Source organism: Alosa alosa, chromosome 17 (genome assembly GCF_017589495.1).
Source record: "Alosa alosa isolate M-15738 ecotype Scorff River chromosome 17, AALO_Geno_1.1, whole genome shotgun sequence".
NCBI lineage: Eukaryota > Metazoa > Chordata > Actinopteri > Clupeiformes > Clupeidae > Alosa > Alosa alosa.
The window spans coordinates 8,123,304-8,144,286 of record NC_063205.1 but is presented as its reverse complement, the minus strand read 5'-3'; the positions used below and the strand labels follow the sequence as shown (position 1 = coordinate 8,144,286).

The 20,983-nt window shown below is 46.2% G+C and overlaps 1 protein-coding gene across 1 annotated transcript in view; it reads left to right on the top strand.

The window, feature by feature from the left end:
- Positions 1 to 35: 35 nt before the first annotated feature.
- The window catches only part of arid2 (AT rich interactive domain 2 (ARID, RFX-like)), a 30,127-nt gene continuing 9,179 nt past the window's right edge, over positions 36 to 20,983 (top strand). Inside the window, 11 exon segments of the mRNA XM_048268790.1 lie at positions 36 to 818; positions 941 to 1,034; positions 1,812 to 1,909; positions 10,209 to 10,342; positions 13,738 to 13,956; positions 17,337 to 17,404; positions 17,562 to 17,634; positions 18,101 to 18,342; positions 19,413 to 19,509; positions 19,665 to 19,874; positions 20,702 to 20,866. Coding sequence (XP_048124747.1) covers positions 727 to 818; positions 941 to 1,034; positions 1,812 to 1,909; positions 10,209 to 10,342; positions 13,738 to 13,956; positions 17,337 to 17,404; positions 17,562 to 17,634; positions 18,101 to 18,342; positions 19,413 to 19,509; positions 19,665 to 19,874; positions 20,702 to 20,866 — 1,492 coding nt within the window. The 5' untranslated portion in view covers positions 36 to 726.

Here is a 20,983-nt window from a genome sequence, read left to right as displayed (position 1 = left end):
ATCATTGTTATATCTTGCATGTTTAAATTACTTGCACATGGTTGAATAATCACATTAGCTGAGAACTGAACTGAACTGAGCCTACTGAACTGAACACCCATCTTACATCTGTACTAGCAGAAATTCGTTCAACGGTTTTTGTGAACTCATGTCTTGGGGGTTCCCCTCCCCCATCGGCCTTCATTACTTTGTTCAATGGGTCTCGGAAGTTTCAGATGAGCCCTAAAAAAGAAAACACTGTCTATTGTTCCAATAAACCGCTTTGGCCAGTGCAATACCGTTGTTTCTAGTAGAGGGCGCTGCGTAGCATAGAGGGCTCACGGCCTCGGATCTTTTTGTCTGAGAACTGGATCCCGCTGCCGCTTTACAGTGTGTGCGATTGCTTGGAGCCGCGTCTGTATCACACTGTCAAACCACTCCAAACGAACACAATTGCAGCCAATACAATTTATTTACCATCTAGTACCATGACAATTTTTGTTAGTCGGTATAATCGATCGATATTGTAATTGTTTATTTGAACTTAGTAGAGGGTGAATCGGCTTGTTTTCTGTGTAGCTGTATCAGTCTTTATTAGCGAGCTGGCGCTCTTCTTTCTATTAGCTATTTCTTTAACTTTTTTAAACACTCAGCCTCGCGAATGACTGAGCGCCGGCGGAGTATGGGATCCTTGGTGTCTTAGGAAGCGAATGAGTGGGGTTTTAACCGTTTTTAAGGATCTAAACGATGGCAAATTCGACGGGAAAAAATCTACCTGATCAGCGAAGGAAAGGACTGGCTTTCCTGGACGAGCTGCGGCAATTTCACCAAAGCAGAGGGTAAGAGAGGGGTGGATTTATATCTTAAAATGTAACTTTAAACCATGGTCACATTAACATGTGAGTGATTTTAGACTCTCAAGAAGGGATTCCTATATGTATATATCTGTTTTACTTTTTAGATCGCCGTTCAAGAAGATCCCAATCGTGGGTGGCAAAGAGCTGGATCTTAATGCTCTCTATATCAGAGTCGTTTCGTTAGGTGGATTTGCTAAGGTGAGTGGAACCAAAAGTGGATTTTCGCACTCTAGGACTCGGTGTTGCCTCGTCTGCACTTCAAGAAAACTGTTCGTTTTGATATCCCGTGGCTGTTTCTGATTCTTCACCGTATGTTGTAGGAATGAGGATGGCCTTGTGTTCGCTTGCCATCTCAGTGCAATGTGGTAGCTGGTGTTGAGTGCGGTTTGAATTGAAAGTCCGGACGTTAGCGACTGAGCACTACTCGGAGTCTGAGTGCAGTTTGAGCAACTCAAAATTAGCGGGCACGTTTAACATCGATTATCGGCACAGAGCATGGGCTAGGAAACACTCCTCACCGCGGATGGTGGCTTTTTCGTAGATTAGGCGATAACTCTCTGGAAAGCTAACGTTAGTAATTCGCCATAGCCATCTTTGGCTTCATGGCTGAAGAGTAAATGTAGGCCTCACACAGGCCTATTTATTGAATACAGCAAACACTCCAAACGACCCCAACGAGGCAAGTCGGTACCTAACATATTGATTGCCTCGTGTTTTGGAGCGCTTATTCGTATTATGGGACTTCGGTTTCAGATCAGCTCACTTGTTAGTTTAGACCTAAAGTAATGTTAGCATAAGTGCTAGCATTAGTTAGCTAGCTCCCCAATTCAAACAGTATAGCCTGCGTAGCAAGCATGCACACATGAAAACACTTAGAATGTATTTTGTTGTGAACTTGTTCAGTCCACCTGCAGTTACATTGACTCACTATAAGACATTTTCATTTGATTTATGTATCATATTGTCTGTTTTTAGGTGTCTGATAAAAACCAGTGGTCTGAACTTGGCGAAGAGTTCAATTTTCCAAGAAGTTGTTCCAATGCTGCTTTTGTTTTAAAACAGTACTACCTTCGGTAAGTCTCACTCCCTTGCACTCCACTGTACTACAACTCCGCTACATGTGGCAAATGTTTACAAAGTAGCCGATGCCGCTTGTAGGAAATGAGCATGTGGTAAGCATGTAGTCTTTGGACAGGGCGTAAAAGTATATTTGCCTTGTTATTTATTAAGTTGGTTGTCACAATTTTAATGCTTATGTTAATATTTGTAGGCATATTTTAGGCGTGTAATTGTCATGTAACTGAAATACCCAATTAAGCAGACTTAACCATGGACAAAGGTTTCTTGCTCACTACAGTCTCCTTGTCTCATTCATAGCTTATGGGAGTTTTGGTTGTGGTGTAAAGTAATGTAAAGAGTATGTGTTGTGGGGCCTGAAGAGTTTGAAGCAGCACTCAAACTGTGTACACTGCACAGCAACTTCCATCTTGCCCACAGCATTTTTCCCTCCAGAATGATTTAGTCTGACCTGGCATGATAGGGTGGCTGCCTCAGTGCCACAAGAGTTCCCTCCAACTTATGTCAAAGCTTGGCATCAATCACTGACATTACCGGTTAATAGTTAGAATATGTACTTTTGTTGCAGCGTGTGATGGAATTAATGGCTCAGTATCAGTTGAGTGGTTCAGTGTTAAATAACAGGGTTTCTTGAAATCCCTTGCATTTCTAGCTCATGTACTCCTGACATATTCAAATGATTTACTACAGTTGCTGGATGCATTCAGCAGATACTTCGCAACATGTAGTAGAAATTGCTTGTTGCTTTGGCTATATATTTATTCAGCAGATATTATTATTCAAAGGCACGATGTACTGGAGGCATGCATTTGGTTTGTGTTTGTGTTCGAGTGGGTTTTCCTGAAAATCTTTTGGAGGTTAATAGCAGAGGGCTTCAACCACTGACTCCGGTTGTTGTGCACAGGTTGGAGGATTAATGCAAAATAAAACTTGTGAGCGAGTCTCAATAGAAGCACAGCTTTATTGCTTTATAATTGCTGTGTCGGAGTCTGAGGTTTGACTATCCTCTCTGAGGAGGTCTGTTATCCCTGAATGAGGGTGTGCGTGGTCGCGTGCGAGTGACTTAAAAAATCCAGATTGTAGCAGCATGGTGATCTAGCATCGTTCCCTTCCCGCTTCAGAATGTGACGGATGCTTCTGACTGCCAGTCATTTATATTTACCAGTGGCTCAGCGATGGTGCTGTCTTGTGCCCTTAATTGCCAACACTGGTGCAGGTTTATGAAGGTTAGTAATATATGCCCAGGGAAGTGGAACTGTGTTGGCGGGCCTCGTATTCCCCGGCTGGCTCGGGAGACGCGCGGCTTGACTCGCTCGCCTTGCAGACAGAGGTCCTTAAATAATGTGCCTCGGCGGCGGCACTCGTCAACCTGTGTGTCCCTGCTAGTGCCTCTTGTCCTGACAGATGATGACGGTAGGAAAAGACCAGCTCAATTACACAGCAGCATGGAGAGTGCAAGCCTTTTGAATCTGAAGGCACAGTTAGCTGTGGGTTTGCTCAAGTACGCTGTCTACTACTATCCAGTAGCTGTTGTGAAAAAGGAACAATGTCATAATTGAAAGCTTTTGCCATCAGTCATATCATAATTTCTTGTACTGGCCAGGGGCTTTATCTATTCTTTTTTTTTTTAAGGAAAGGACCTGTCTGTTTGCAGTGCAATGGCAGATGTGCATGGATTAAATTATGTTGTGGGGTATTGATGCCATTAGTTGTAGGGCAGAGGGATTCCTCACCAAGCAGGAACTGTGAGGTTTTACCCGAGGCTTTACCCAGTGTGCACAATGCGTAATTGCACAGAAGTTACTCTTGTTACTTTTTCTGTGTACAAAGTGGATCCTTTGAAATTTGGATGGAGATGGTGACATTACACGTTTGAAAGACCTACTGAATGTGAAACCATGGAGGTGGTGCTTAGTGTAGTCATCGATGGCAAAAACTTTGAATGATCTAAAGGGGAACTTGTTGAGCAGGGCTAAGTGCTGTCTGTTGTACTGTGGGGGGACGACCACACAGCTGCTGTGGGCAGGCAAGGAAAGTGGCACTGGTTTCATCTGTTTGTTATTACTCGCTTTGATCACTGTCTCCGGGGGAAGGTGGAGTGTGTCGAGATGGGTCCGCTTTGATGGGAGTGGGACGGCCACCGGTCATGCCACCGTGACTGTACAGGGAAAAGTTTCTACTGTCTTTTTTTTTTTATTATTATTTTTTTTAGATGTTGTGAAATTTTAATCAATTGTGTGAACTGCCTGTTGGATCTGCTCTGGTTTTCTGGCAGTATACAGTATCGGCTAAGTATTGCAGCCTTAACAGCAGGAAAGGTCACTGAATGCTCAGTGTCCTCAATGTCTCTCCACTCCAGAAGTCTGTTCCACAGGCTAGGTTCTCTTGATGTAGCTACCAGCCACTGGGGCCGGCTGTTATTCAGCGTTTAGGTCCTAACAGGCAATGACAGGCCTAACTGACCATTAGTGGGGCTGGATCAGTCTGTTCAGTAGGAGTGTTGGTATTCTCAGTAGGCACTTGGCAGCCTTGCCCGTGGGGTTGTGTTAAGCAAGATTGTGGGCTGTCGGCAGAGCTATGAAGCATCTTATTTCAAAGGGCCCAGGTCCTGCTGAATGCAAAGTGTCAAGTTGTCAGATTGGACTCGCCCAATGTAGTCCCAGTTCTGCTCCTGCTCCTGGCTCTGTAGTTCTGCACCAGGGTATTCACGAGCACCGTCTGGAGCATCGCACCTGAGAGACTCAGTTGGGCTTTCTGGGGTTAGTTCCCTCAGTAAACACGCGCTGCACTGCTACCAGGACACATCAGTGCCTCTGTCCCAACATCAAGGCAAGTAAGTCACTGTATGTGTTGCCTATTTAACCCTTAAAGGTCCAGTATGTAGGAAATAATGGAAAATAAACTGTAACCATTCCAAAAATGATCACCATATGTTGTCAGAGAGTAAGGAAACGCGATGAATTGAAGTAATGGCTTATTTGACAACATTACTCTAACCCGTAAAACCCATGAAAAAAAATGAGTTACTGGTAGGAATCTCTTGGAATTTTTCGTTTATGTTTTGAATGATTAAATTCTAGAATAGCGATTATTAATAATGGGCTAGCGTCCTCCCTATTTGGGTTGCCAAATTAGCAAAGGCCAACTGTCAACAGCTGTCAGTTGTAGTCATGAACGCCTACGAGAGGTAGGCAAATTTCCAAAATTAAAACAAGAAACAAATTAAGTGGACATCGGAGGAGCCTCCTGAGATGGTGATGTCTGACGAAGAGCTGGCCATTACTCCACAACAGGTAGCTTAGGCTAAACTTCATCTGCATCGCTAACTTCAGCTAAATATGTTACGTTGGTTAGAGAGGTATTTTTTGTTTTCACTGTTTCCGTAATGTGTAGCTGGGTCATGGTTGGAGAAACGTTAAAGCAGCTGCAGGTCAACTAACGTTAGCTAAGTCTTTATTACATCTGGCAACCCAGAAGAGGCTTGCGTCTGGTAGTCTTGAGAACGTTCACCAGTGTTTTGATTTTGGCCTACAGAACGTTCGGTAACAATCCTACAAATCGCACCTTTAAAGGAGTGCGAATGTTGAGAAATGAACGTTCTAAAGAATATCTGGGTTCATTGAATTCAACATAGAATTTTAGAACCTTCAATTGTTGCGGAACTTAGAATGTTCAAAAACCTACACCTTTTAAGGGTTAAAACAACAGGAGTTGACCCAAAGTGTTTTACAGTCAAGAAAATTAGATTAAACTATACTACAATACATTTAAGTAACAAGGAGTTTAAAAACATTAGTGTGATCACAATTCCAACATGGAATTTGGTGGAGGTTTCATCCTGAGTGTACTACCATTTCAAGTAATCACTCCAAACTATTTGGTTCACTGTCAGTAGAGGCAGAGGCTTTTCATCTGCCTTTGTCAGTCAAAGTTGCAAAGTGCTGTTAAGGCACAGCATCTTTGTTCTCGCTAATCTAAGCCAATGCGAGTTTCAGAGGTTGTTGGAGCCAGGTGACACACCTGTAATTTGTCTGGGCCGTAACTCTGGACTGAGGGCAGATGAGGCCCGACTAGGGGACTACAGCTGCCAAGAGATGCCAAGTGTCCACAGGCCTTTAGATAGTTTGCTGTGTTTTATTAGAGTTGATGTATATAGGGCATAAGGCCTTTCAAGGAGTAAGTGGTTCATTTACTTACCTGTTATATGATAAGCATAGTAGCCCGATGGAAGGAATGCCAAGGTCATGGCTTTAATTGTCAAGAATAAGAGGTTATTGAATGTTTTTAATTATTCAAAGTGAGTTGAATGAACAAAGAATTATTGCTAATTAGTCATTGATGGCTAAAGTTAGGCAAAGTCCTGCACTGGCTAAATCAAACAAGACATCTGATTCAATACTCTTTTATGAAGTTAACTTGCCATCCTCTCCAGTGTGTCAGAAGTACGCTATGCTATGGTGTGACTGCTTCAACTTTTCTGGAGAGCCTGGATCAAAGATGGCTAGAGAGTTAAATATTTAAGTGTTTGGCACTTTAATAATGCCTTCACATTAGTGATTTAATTGACCCTGGTGGCTGAGTGCGATCTAAAGGGTAGGCTAAATTTAGAGGCTTGGATGTGGATCTGTGTAGCTTGTATAGATATGCTTGGATTGTAGGATCGTCTTTGCTGTTGTCTGAATGAGTATGCTGTGCATGCATGGTTATGACTGTAAGTGTTGTGTGTATTTTGTGTGTGTGTGTGCATGTGCAAGTGTATGTGCCCAGTAGAGGGCAGCCTGTGCTGTTGTTTATGGCCAAAGTACACCTCGAGACATCTGGGTAGCTGTATTGATGTTTTCCTATGTGTAAGCAGAATGATTGACAGATTCCATCCGTGCGTTTGTCAGAAGCACTTGTGCATTTGAGCGTAGTTGTGCATAGCAGCAGGGAACATTTGAAGCCTTGTGTCCTGCATCTTAATTTTAGCTTTAACCAACCTATATTTCAGTCTCCTGCGTTGTTAAGAAATGTGTTAAAGTGTGTGCTAAAATAGACCACATTTTCTGAAAGTCTAAGTAGCCTTTGAACTTCTATATTTTGAACAACAACACGATTCATGAATACAATTGGAAAATCATAGCAGCAACACAAGAGCAGAGGCAAAAAATAAAATATATTTATTTATGCCTTTATTTATTTCTTATTTATTAAGATGCCTTTTTCATTTTTTCTCGTGAGATTGACAGTTCCTTGATAAATACTCCAGTTCTGACTCCCAATCAACACCCTATGGCTCTGGGGTATTGCTCAGATTTAAATGTGAATTTGTCTTGCTGCTTTTAACTGTGGGCCTTTAGTCATTCCTCCCTTGTTGATGCCTAGACAGGCAGAGATGAACTGGACTATTACAGGGTTCATGTGTTTCGCCTCAAGCTGGCTTCAGTGGAAGCACAAATTTGATCTGGGAGCGAGCGCTCATTGTTGCTGTTAACACGAGAGAGCGAGCGACTGGGAGAGAGAGAGCGAGAGAGAGACTCCTAGTCATGCATGCTTTTTGCCAGACAGGAACACATGCACACAGATATACACACACAGACACTATGCATGCCCTCTCTCTCTCTCTCACACACACACACAAACACACGCAAGATATGGCAGCTGCCTCCCCCGTAGCCAGACGGCGTTTGATGACGCTCCTCTATGTGGAGGGTATTTATAGTCCAGAGAGCGTAGCGTGCCGCTCGTGAATGAGGGATTACCTCGGACAAACGCGGCAGTGGGCCTGCAGTCGTCGGCGGCGGAGTGGCTCTTGTCATGGCGCTCGTGCTGCACATGGGCTTCGGTGTTTTGTTCGGTGAGCCAGTTTCTCTCTCTCTCTCTCTCTCTCTCTCTCTCTCTCTCTCTCTCTCTCTCTGCTGTCTTTGTGTATGTCTGTCTCCATGTGTGTTTGGGGAAATGTCTGTCTTGGTTTTCACTGGTCATTGATAGTTTTGATTAGGGCTACTGTTGTGTGACTTGGTGTGTTGTGTTGGTGTGGCATGATTAGGCTAGCTGATGAGGAAACTTGGGTTTGGCAGGTATTTGCCTTCCTTTTCCTTTGGGCTGAAGTTGGTAGAGGATCCTGTTCTTTCTTAAGGAGTGATCACTCTTTACCTCTGGTCCTGGCTGGGTTTTGCCCGCGACATCTGGTCCGAGTTCCTCACATGCATTTGATGTTGTGTTGTAGCCGGACTGAATCATTGCTGTAAGGGATGGCTGTGTTTTCATTGTTAACAAATGTCATATGACTGTCTCACTTAAACATAAGGAATGGAACCTGACATTGGGCATGTGACTTAGATATTTCCAGGGTCTGTTAACTATTGGTCGGTGGATACATTGTTGCAGATACAGAAGTTTTGTGGTCCTTCGACTGTTTTTATTATTTCTCTTTGTACGCATTGCCTTTGTGTGGAAATTCAAAGGTTTGTCACTGAGATTGCGAGATTGATGGAGTTACTTGAGGTAAATGGACACTAAATCTTGAATGTCGTACTGTTTGGGCCTGCTGTCAGACAACGTGGCCAAACTGCCCACCCCTCGAAAAAAAAAAGAAATAAAGCAAAGAAACAAGAAATGTCCCTTCACATTTCCCCTCCTTTGCTGAAGCCACAAGAAAGCAGATAGTGAAATGCCGCACAGCGCTGTCTGACCTTTGCTGGCGCGGCTCCTGCAGGTATTACCAGTGGAATTTAAATTGAAGCAGCTCTCCTCCCTCCCGGGTCGTTACACGTCATTTGCACACGCAAGCACCAACGGAGACGGGACTTCTGGACCGCTGGTGGACGAGCGTCTGGAATGACCCCAGACGCCCTGAGGGGCACGCGTTTAGTTTATTGCTGTTAAGTAAGGCCTTTCTAAGAATAGCTCGATGTAGGCAGGAATGGCATCTGTGTTTGTGGTGTCTTGCATTCAACAAACCATCCAACACGGGGATGAGGATTGATGTGTGCGTTTAGTAGCCTAGCGCTTTCCAGATCAGGGGAATGTAGGATAACAGCGAACTCACTGTGTGTCTCTAGGCTGGAGAAGGGGGAATTGGAAGAGGTGGGTTGTGCATGAAAGTGAGCCTGTCATTTTCCTTCAAGTTGACTGAAGGGAGGATATTGGCTGCAGAGTCTACCCACTGATTTAGTGATGTGTGTGTTGGTCGGCCATACCGGTGCGATCACACGTTCCATCACACTGCTTGTACTCACCAGTGTTGTTAATGAACAAACCTTTCTAAGAATTGAATGTCTGTCTCTCACCATATGAAATGTGAAGGCTTCACTGCGCTGTGACATCTTAAGGTGCTAATTGAAGCAGTTAATTTGCGTGTCTGCTCATTTCGCATGTCTGTGTTGTCATTGTAGTTATTCCTGATGAAAATTGGTGTAATTTCAAAGTACCGGTAGTTTTAGTAGAGTTTCTGCTATAAATAAAATGTCATGGAAGGGAACTTGGGGATAACTTTTTGCGCTGTAACTTCAAGCTGTAGGTCACATTCACTGTCCAAAGATTGTTCTGACTGGCCTCTCTAGCCAAGAGCGGTGAACCAGAGTATCAATTCTAGTATGTTTCTGTCAGGGTGCGCATCAGGATGCCTCCTCAGACAGACATTTAGCCTACTGTTGGACTGAAAGCCCATGCCCTCATCCAGGCTGGTGGTTTTCAAACAGTTTGGACCAAACATTTCTCTCTGTTGTTACAGTAAACTTAAAAAAAAAATAAAAAAAACCCCTCATATTTCAAGATTTCTGTTATGAAGTTATGTGCTCACATCTAATACTGGGCCTAAAGCAGTTTGGACCAAATGAGTCTTATCTGTTACGCTAGACTTGAATTTCCTCTCTCTTTGCAAATGATGCTGGTGCGAGGCTGGTAAGGAGTCCCTCCAGTCTGCCAAGGCGCTGCGCTCCTGTAGTAGCATTATGTAGGTCAGTGTGCTAAGCTCTTTGTTTCGCCTGCCCTCGCTGCCCTCCTCGCTCTGCTTGGGCTGGTCATGCCCTCACGTGTCAATACTCTGATCAGTGATTCTGAATGGTAATGCTAACTAGACTCCAGAGGGGCAACATGGGAGCTGTTGCTGTTAAAACGCTAATACTGGAGACTCTTTTCTCTGTCATCTCTGTGAGTGTTGTGTCTGTGTTTGTTTTAAGTTCACAGATGGGTCTTTCACAGATGGGTCTTGCTTGCTCTCCTTAGCTGATCCTATTTGTTGACAGTGACTCAGTGTTCCTCCCTCTCTCTCTCTCTCTCTCTCTCTCTCTCTCTCCTTTGCCTTCCCTACAGCTATTTAGAAAAGTATGAGAAAGTCCACCACTTCGGTGAAGATGACGATGACGTCCAGCCGGGCAACCCCAAACCATCTCTTCCAATTGGTGCAATACCCTGCTCTTACAACTACCAGCAACACTCTGTATCAGGTAAGCTGGCTTCTCTTCCTCTCTCTGCTCACACAGATGTTCACTCTCAGCCTCTCCCTCACACACACACACAGGTTGCTCCACTCACAGTGGCCCCTCTCTTTTAGGCCCCTCTCAGCTGTCCGCATGTTAAGCTTGAGGGTCTTGTTTCACTTGGTGAAACATACACAAGTGATGTCATGGTGAGGTAATGGTGAGCACTCCACATGGCGACAGATGAAGCCGGGGAGTCTTGTCCAGCACGGCATGTGTCTCCTCTCTCTGTGTCTCTCAGATCAGACCCACAGAACAACCTCTGAGAGAGAGAGAACAAACAGGATGCTTTCTATTCCCATCTCCCAGCATGGGTCCCATGTCACATCTTTGATATTGTTGGATGTGTTAAGCATGTGGGAACCTCTCTCTCTCTCTCTCTCTCTCTCTCTCTCTCTCTCTCTCTCAGACTTGTATCTGTAGCTCTCTTTTCCTCTCTCCAAGAGAATAGCCGGCAGAGTGTGGGATTGGAGGGCACTGGCCTCTTATGAGCTGTCAAATGAGTGTAGATTGGAGATGTTTGTCCTCTTTGGCCTGTGAAGAATTAGTCATGTTACAGGGCAGCTGTGACCTCCTTTGTGCTCCTTGCATTACCCTTGGTGCCAGACTTCAACTGAAATGCCTGTGGCCCAACTGAAAGTGACTTTTCTTTTTTTTTTTTTTTTTTTTTTTTGAAAGGCAAGATGTCAGTATCAACAGCTTAATGCATGAATTTCCCACCAGTCAGTGTAAATAAATGACTTGCAGAACTGGAATTGTGCCAGCTGTTTCTTTCACTTGTCTGACACCTGTCGGCGTTCTTGCGGAGCGTAAACACGTCTGAAAGGCTAGTGGTATTGTCTGCTAACCACACGCCGTTAGGACAAATGAACAGGCCTCGCTCCGCCATCAACCCTGCCAAGCGTCTTTCTAAGCAAGAGTGCATGAAATATTGATTGGGTAACAATTTAGGGGGCTGCTAGAAGCCCTTAGGAACATTTGCACTTGTCTGAGGTTGGTGTATGGAGCACCGAGACGCATGACCACATTCAAAGGCTTCTGTTTGACCCTGTTTGATCCCGCAGAGTTTCCTTTAATGTCAGGAATTTGCAGGAAAAGAACGCCAAGGCCTTAATGCGCTTGGCCTGAGCTCCGCCCAACAATAGTGCAATCTTGCTCTGTGTAAGGCTTAGGGACACAGCCAAGGCACTTTGGTTACCTCAATTGCTCTTCGCCCGCTGTGTGGCAGCAGGCTGCATGGCTGACCCATTTCACAACTGACCAGCCCTGTGTCTGTCTGTCTCTCAGATGCATATAAAGATGAAAAAGGGATTGGCGTAGGTGTAAACTGTGCAACCACTTGCTTTGCTTACGTCCACAAAGGATAGCGGTCTGCTTCAGCTAGTAGACCGCCTATTTCCGCTGTCCAGCCGACTAAAGCAGAGCCAGCGGTCAAATTCCTTGAAAGTGGTGCTGGAATTCACTCAAAACCAGCAATGGTCTATGGACCCTTTCGAGAGAGTTCCATTATCAGCATCATAGTTGGCCCCACAAGACTTCCTTTTTAACATTCCATATGTTATCTTAATGCAGAGGAAGTAGATTGGGGCCCAAATAGAACGTTCAAGCATTGTTTTTGTTTTTATTGATGAAAGGGTCTATTCAAATATGGTCAGGCCTCGGCAGCTACCAGATGCCATAAAATATGCTATGATAAGTTTAATTTAGGCCACAAACTGCAATTTCATGTCTAAGATTCAATTTATCATTTTAACTAAAAGATTATTAGTCAGTATCTAGTATAGCTCAATTACAACCACCAGGACTATGCACACCTATGAGGTCTAAATATAGACACACTTGTGTTTTAAGCAAGTGTTTGCCCAAAGTTTGAGTAGTGTTCAACGGGCATTAGGTGATTGTGTTTTGCTGGAGCAACTACTAGATGAAGAGGTGACTGAGAGAACTGAGGGAATTGCTGACTACTGGGAAGGGTAGCCCTAGTGTTCTAGATTCTGGACAGTTTTCTTTTCAGAATCGGTTCACTTTCCACTTACACTGGCTAAAGTCGGGGTACTTCAGCATTGGAAACTGAACTGGTGATAGAACAGTGCTGCATCATTAGAATGTAGTGTGTTGTTTTTTTTTTTTTTTTTTTTTTTTTCCTTGTGAATTGCTCTTACCATTTCAAAAGCAGAATACCGTCTGACAGCCCTCACTGTGTGTGTGTGTGTGTGTGTGTGTGTGTGTGTGTGCGTGTGCAAGCACTGTGGTGTCACTCTGGCAGAGTCAAAAGTGTGTTTCCCCAGTTTGGTGGTGAGGAAAAGGCAAACGTGTGTGTGTGTGTGTGTGTGTGTGTGTGTGTGTGTGTGTGTGCGCTAGTGACTCACCACAAGATGTGTAATAGTGCGTAGCCATGGCTCCGTGTTGGGTCAGGACGGGTTTGGAGCTGGGCCAGCTCACTTACACTCTGTGCCACCACCACGGAGTGCGGGGGGCCACGGGGAGGCCTCCACTCGCACGTGTGTGTGTATGTGAGAGAGACAGAGTGAGGGCGGGAGAGAGAACGAGAGAGCGGGAGAGAGAACGAGAGAGCGGGAGAGAAGAGAACAGAGAGGGAGAGAGAACGAGAGGGAGAGAGAGGGAGAGAGAACGAGAGGGAGAGCGGGAGAGGGAGAGAGAGGGGCTTGCCTGCCCTGCACACTGCAGACTTGCAGCGTTGCTACTTCTTTTCATATGCGGACATTTGAAAACGCTTTGCCGTTTCAGCTGTGGCGGCTATTCACCAGAAACGGCCACGCGTTGTAGTAGCCTCTGCACACACGCTCCCATCCCCAAACTCACTCACACACACACACACACACACACACACACACACACACAGTCTGTCTGTCTCCCACCAAAGTGTCTCCTACACCGCTGAGGGAGCACGCTCTCAGTGCCTCTCACGCTCCTGTAGAGCTTTCACAATCTGTCTCCTGACCGACGGCGAGTTACTACTCTCTCCCCCAAGGCTTGGCGCTGCCTCCCCCCCTCACCGCTGGCCACGTTCCACCGCCGACCACCGCGCTGACTGACACATTCGGGCTAAAACCCTGCCGCTGTGAAGGAGAGTAATATCATACAGCGCACTCAAGGCTCTTAGTCAGACTTGAGCACACCACAACATGCTGCCCCCCTCCCACAAGTCCAGCTTGTTTTCCTGTCCGTGTGCTCTCAGCACCCCTGCTGTGTCAGTCCCGTCCCCAGCTTCAGGGATGCTCACACCTCAGCACAGCACACAGTATCAGCACAGCACAGTAGCCGGGGCATTCCCAGGTGTGTTAAATTGTATTGCGCTTGACAAATGGTCTTATTGTTTTCCTTTTCTCTATGCCTTGCAGACTATCTCCGCCAAAGCTATGGCTTGTCCACGGACTTTGTGGCGCCGTCCGACTACAACAAGCTGGTGCTGTCCCTGCTGTCGGGCCTGCCCAACGAGGTGGACTTTGCCATCAACGTGTGCACGCTGCTGTCCAACGAGAGCAAGCACGCCATGCAGCTGGAGAAGGAGCCCAAGCTGGTCACGCTGCTGCTGGCCCATACGGGGGTCTTCGACGACTGTACGTACAGCCCCCTACATGCCCCACACACACACACACACACACACACTCACACTCATATACACGCACACACACACACTCACACTCATATACATGCACACACACACACACACTCACACTCATATACACGACACACACACACACACACACACACACACACACACACACACACACACACATAAAAGCACACACAGATAGTCCTCAAGATGAGGATTCTCAATAGGTGCATCTCACGGTCAAAGTCTTTTATACAGGCACATACTCAACACTGAATTACACACACACTTACACCACAAGGCCATGATATGGTGGTGTATAGTCAATGTGTAAACCACAAACATGTGCTCATACACAAACCCATATGTTTGTACATGGCATGCAGGACTTTTAGTAAGTGCTGCATGTGATTTGTTGATCTTTGCTGGCAGTCATGATGGAACAGAAGAGAGAATGAACTGAATGCCATGAAAAGAACATTAGATGGACAGAATGCTAGAATATCTGGAGAAATACTGTGTGTGTGCACCTTAATGGATGATATTGCTTATAGCACCCTCCAGAGCACCCTCCAGTGCATCCTCCCTCGTGTTTATGACCCTGTCACAACCGTTATGTACTTTGGCAGCTTTTTATTTGACCCTGTATGTGTTTGTGTTGGTGTTTTTGGGATGGATTTGCATAGACAGCACCACACACATACTGTGAGTTTCATACATAAACGATTTCTTTTTTTAACCCAGTACGTCACGTGCATGCATGCGTGTGTGTGCGCGGGCGTGTGTAGTGCTTATGCAAATCCCAATGTATACCCTCGTCTGTCTGCTTGGCTGAGTGTTGTGGTTTTGTTACTGGAAGCCCTCTGTTTCCATGGAGATCCTGGGGTCCTACCTCCCAGGTAGATTGAGTCGGTTATCCCCGGTTTGAATGGGAGCAGGTGCTGCTGATTGCACAGAGTGCAGGCTGTACTTAATCACTCCAACTGTAATGTTTGTTCCAACCAAATGCACATAGAGCACAGCCTACTGCAAACGACTGGTGTGTGTTCTGTGCAGTGGATTACATGTCTTCTGATATTGCATTATCCACTCTACAAGCTTTGTTTGTTTTGTATGCTACAAGCTGCATTGTGTGACTTTAGTCTTGGGATACTTTTCTGCAGTCACTGCACTTCATGCACTGCAAGGAAGAAATATGAGATGTGAATGCAAAGTGCATCTTTTTTTTTTTTTTTTTTTTTTTTTTTTTTTTTTTTTTCTTTTCTTTCCAGGAGAGCTGCTCATAGTTTTCTTGAAGTGGAGGCTATTTTGTAGGTTCTGGTTTACTAGTCACACGCTCAGTTTTCAGGGCCAAAAAGTCTATGGGAAATGTACGTGTTAAAACCTCCGCATGAACGCATCACGAGCAGTATTTGTTGTGGTTTTACAGATCTAGCCTCACATGTTCTAATAACCATAACATATGCTCAATTCCCCCTGCTGAGCAACAGCAAATGCCCTTTTCCCCTTTTATTTCCCCCCCTTCCTGTGAAAATATCACGGCTGCCCTTTCCTTTACTGCGATTGCATTCCGTGTTCCCCCGCTGCAGTGCTGAGGTGCTCTTTAAAGCCAGCAGTTGGTTGCCACCGTGGGAGAGTTGCGAGTCTGGTTTCCCTATGGGAATGGCTGGCTGTGTATTTGCCGTGCGAACTGAGGCCAGCTCCGTGTATTTGTGTGTGAGCCGGTGGCCCCGGTGCATACTCTCGTGTTTTGTGTGTCGGTGTTCCTGTCACGGCCAACAGGTGCTGGCGCCCACCTGCCTGCCTGCCTGCCGCTGCTGTTGCTCCAGTTGCCGTGTTTTGATCCTCCTGTCTCTTTGACATGCGCTGCTGCTGGTGGTGGGAGTCGGCGCTCGGAGCGCCCGTCAGAGAAAGCCGGTTTCCTGTGCACCTGTGCGAGCGGCTAGCAACTTGCCCGCTCTGCTGCTGCCAGTGCCTGAGGTTTCCCCCCGTTGCCAGGCGTGCGTGTGTGTGTGTGCGCAATTACGCGCTGCACTGTTCCACCCAGGATTCTCCTCGCACAGAGCCACATTCCTACATTCCTAGTGGCGACGGCATACTTGTTATCGATTAGCACCCAGTGAAATACTTGCTGCTAGACCAGCTCTCCCACTGTATGCTCAATAGCCCCCGTTGGCTACAAAACTGAACACGCTGTCGGTGATTGTTGACATGCAGCAGCACACAGCTACACCTCATGCTGCCGCTGCTGCTCACTGAACTGACTGAACACAAGCCGGTGTGTCGGCCTTCAGCTGTGAACGCTTGCCGTGTTTATTTGTTTCGCTTTTCGGGGCCGTGTGTTGAGGCGCTGAATGGCTAAGCAGTCAGGCGTGAGAATCTCTAATGTGTGTCTGAATGGGACCTCGCACCATTGCTGCTGCGCTCACAGTGTGTGTGTGTGTGTGTGTCTATGTCTGTGGGCATTGGCTCGTGCTGTTTAAGCGAGGCTATTTCCATCCCGGGGAATATAGGACACTTACAGTACGTGGAAGCTGCCGCGGTTGACCTTCCAAAGGGCAGCGTGAGCATCTGCACTCCACAGCCATGCGTGTTGTAATTAAACACCAAAACATCCAAAACGGGAGGACGCTTGCCCCACTACCTTCTTTAAATAAGAGCCTTGTTAGGGGCCTGATTGATTAGGGCCATCCTCCCCCCCCACACTTTCTCTCTTTCTCTCTCTCCCCTCTCTCTCCCTCGGCTCTGACCCCTGAGTGGGAGTCTGTTGGCAGACAGGTAGACCACATTCACAGAATTACCCACTGTGTGGATTTCACTCGCAACAGCCAGCTGACTACCTCACAGATGTGGAAACTGCGAGGGTGAGCAGAAGCAGAAGAGCCCAAAGAGTAGCGCAGGTGCGCGATGGGCTCGCTTTCTCACTGGAAGTTCCTCTTAGCGCCGTCATCGGCCTGAACCGCCGAACTCGGCCGCGTGCCTCCGCTTGTCTGTTTGCAGCAGAAATGTGTTTTGCAGGGAGGTGATTTAAAGAGATGGACAAGCATACTGAGCACTACCGCCTGCTCTGCTTGTTCCTGCAACAAGGGCCTTGTCCTAGTTTGCTGTCTCGTTTGGCTGTATCTGAGTTGGTTGGAGTTTTCTGGCAGTATTTGCTTGATAGATGTAGGCAGGCATTAGAATAAATACCTGCCTGCCTGGCAGCAGGGTTGAAAAGGTGTTTAAAAGCAGCAGCACCAAACTGATGAATTAGCTCGTACTTTGTCAGGAGTCATGCAACAGTGCCCATGTTCTTAATTAACAATTAAATGTGTGCGTTGTTTTGATGAGCACACACCCTTTTTTTGACTCTAGTGTGTATGTGTGTGTGCTTTTCTTATGCAGCGTTAGGGAGCTTCTCTGCCGTGTTTGGGATGGATTGGAAGGAGAAGACGTCTCGGGACTTTAACAAGGTGAGATAAACCAGCAAACAGCAGGAAAACATGTATTTTTAATGATTTATATCAGCCCTTTGCTTTTTGCATTTGTGAAAAAGCCATATTGTCAGGGGATTGTGTTTTTGTAGATTTTCTCCTGCTAGACTCTATCTGAATGTTCTGTCTTCCACAGTTCTGGAAGGATGTCATAGAGGACACCGAAGTACGAGATCTCATCTCGGACAACAGAAACACCACCTCACCAGGTATGTATTCTTGGGTCAAAAAATAATATTTTGTTCCTTTCCTCAAAACTTCATATGAGGTGCTAAATTTACTGTAAGAATAGGGAAGCCAACATTAGAATTTAAAGGTACATTCTGTATTTCTTATCTAATACACTAGCGCACCAATACACTAATCTAATAATCCACATTAGTCAAAGTCAGCAAATTACTCCTCACTGTCCTCAAGCTGTCTGTTCTGTGGACTCTGTGGTAAGTAGGAAGCAAACAGCCAATCAACACGATGCCTGGAAGGGAGGGGTGTAATTTGACTCTTTTGGCAGAATTGCACTACATCTTCCTAACATTGTTTTTAAAGAAGATCGTTACAGCTTGAAGGCTCATGATCAAGTTTATTCTTTCCTTCTCCTCCTCTCCCTCCTCCTCCTCCTCCTCCTCCTCCTCCTCCTCCCTCCTCCTCCTCCTCTCAGACATGGAGCACGTGGAGGAGCGGCGGGGCGGCAGGAGGTGCTCTTCCACCCAGCGCGTGCCCCGGGGCTGGGCGACGCCGAGGGCCAGCGCGTGCTGCAGGTGGCGCTCATCCTGCGCAACCTGTCCTTCGAGGAGGCCAACGTCAAGCTGCTGGCCACCAACCGCACCTGCCTGCGCTTCCTGCTGCTCTGCGCCCACTGCACCTTCGTCTCGCTGCGGCAGCTGGGCCTCGACACGCTGGGCAACGTTGCCGGAGAGGTAAGAGATGGCGAAGGAGGGCTCGACAGAAAGAGGGGGAAGGAGACTCGTTGGATGCAATGTGTATGTGGTGGAGCTGTGTGTGTGGCCCATACGCCCACCCAGTTTGGTGTTTCAGTGTAGGGAAGTTAAGCAGCGCTTATGGCTGTCTACCACTCTTGCCTCATTGAGGTAGCCTCATTTCTGGCTGTGCTCCGACTGGAGGCAAATCAGTTCCGGTCTTTTGAGGCTTGAGATTGTGACACTTGTTACGTACAAGCGATGAGGTCAGCTTTGTGTGTCCAGTTCTCACTGACCTAAGGGCATTGACTGCTCTGGCAGTGATGTAGCCATAACTATGTAGAGACGCTGGTGACACAGCTGCCCAACATGGTTGCACGAGAAAAGGATTTGCCGTCGTTATGCGTTTCGTTGCAAGTGACTGAATAGACGGTTTTGCAATTTCAGTGGCTGGAGTGTCTTGACTGAGACTCATCTGTTGTAATCTGATTGGAGTCACATTCCCAACCACCTCCAAAATATTGTTTAGATCCAATTAGCAAGAGTCCATTTTTTTCAACCTGAATGCAATCTGGGTATGCCAAAAAAAAAAAAAGTAAAACGGATTTGGCCTGGCAGTCAGAAGGTCTAAGTGCCTGAGTCTGGTTTCAGATCACCTGGGTGGTGAGGAGGGTTGAGTGTTAGCGTGAGGTTGTTTGGTTTGGGCTCCAATGCAATGGAAGGCTGCATCTCTGATCTCTGTGGCACTGAGGGCTCTGTGTAAACTGATAGTTTTTGAATTGCAGTGTGTATGAGTTTTTTTTTTTTTTTTTTTTTTTTTTTTTTTTATATATAAGTATCCTTGTAACTTTGTACTGTGTACTTCACTGGCCGGTACGACCTGGGAGGGAAGAGCCTGTCCACCCACACACTCTATTTATTCTGAACCTGAATGGTTAGAGGGTGTTTGCCACTGATAGTCAAGGTGTATTTTTTTTAATTCGTTTTTTTAGACGCTGCGCTTCAGTTGGCCTGGCATGTAGAAGGCTTTTAGACTTTTTCTAACCTTGTTTTATTTCTTCCCACTCTAGCTCCAGCTTGATCCAGTGGATTTTCGGACAACCCACCTGATGTTCCACACCATCACCAAATGCTTGATGTCCAGGGACCGCTTCCTGAAAATGAGAGGTCAGTATCCATCATAACGTGGCGCTCTCTGTAATGTTTCAGGAAGGGCTTGTAAGAAAGCGGAGATAATATTTCCTATGGACGCGTTAAAGTCACCCCAAGTCATCAATAGTCCTGACCCGACTCTCCTGGTTGTTTTTCTTCCCTTCCCTCAGCAATGGAGATCCTGGGTAACCTGAGCAAGGCGGAGGACAACGGCGTGCTGATCTGCGAGTACGTGGACCAGGACTCGTACCGCGAAGTGATCAGCCTGCTCACCTTGCCCGACGTCATGCTCCTTATCTCCTCCCTCGAGGTGCTCTACCAGCTCACCGAGCTCGGCGAGGTCACCTGCTCCAAGATTTCCTCCGTGGAGAGGAGTATAGGTACGTCGTCATGGTAACCCATAGCTGAGCTTGGTCCAATGGGTGCCGTCTCAGGCTCGGACATCAGAGGCTACCCCCAGCTCTCCTCTGTGGTGCCACATGAGGGATGTGTTTATGTTTATGAGGGATGTGTTTATGTTTATGAGGGATGTGTTTATGTGTTTATGTTTATGAGGGATGTGTTTATGTGTTTATGTTTATGAGGGATGTGTTTATGTGCAGTTTTTTTTTGTTTTGTTTTTTTTTTCTCCCTAAAGGTCATAGCATGATGAAAGCACTTTAAAATGGCCACCCTAGAAATAGCAGTCTCGCATGTCTAGATGTCTAGTTATGTGGGAGAAAATGCTTATGCGTAGTGACTCATGCAAAGTGGTCGCCGAGGGTGGCATCACCTGGATATTTTAGTCTCTGATGGATTTTTTTTTACTAGTCTTTATTGAGTTTTTTTTTTTTTTTTTTTTCACGGTTTTCACCATGTGAATGACCTGCCTCTTAGCGATTCTGTTTTAATGCACCTTACGGCTGCTTGAGTTGAAGCTTAATTGACTCTCCCTCGCTGTCTTTGGGGAATTAATTATCCCGACCTCCGTTTCTAAGGCACGCCTGGCCAGACATAATAAATTACTGCTCCGTTGCAGTCCCCTGTGCAGGGCCAGTTGTTAGTTGGACCATTTGAAGGTTCCCTGCAGCTCCTCTGAAGATGACTTTACTTGATTTAATTTTCTTTTGATTAAGTTAATAAATTTGACCGGTTAATGGTCCTTTGGGCGTTTGCAAGTTGTATTTTTTTTTTTTTTTTTGTAAAACATACGTTTTGTCCATTACAGACCTGCTTGTACGGCTAGTGTCCATTGATCTGCACACGTTTGGCCCCGACGCCCTGACTGCTGTCAAGCTCATCGAGCACCAGGCGTCCAGCAGCCAAGTGGCAGAGGTGCGGCCACAGCTCGTCGAGCACGTCCCTCCCCCCATGCAGGGCCCACCTGGACCAGGTGAGTGTGACTGGTAAACCCCCATGTAGGCCTGACTCATGATGGTAGGTCTTATGTCATCATTGGCAGTCTCATGCATGGGAAAAGTGTTGGCAAATTTCATCATTGCTTTAGCAC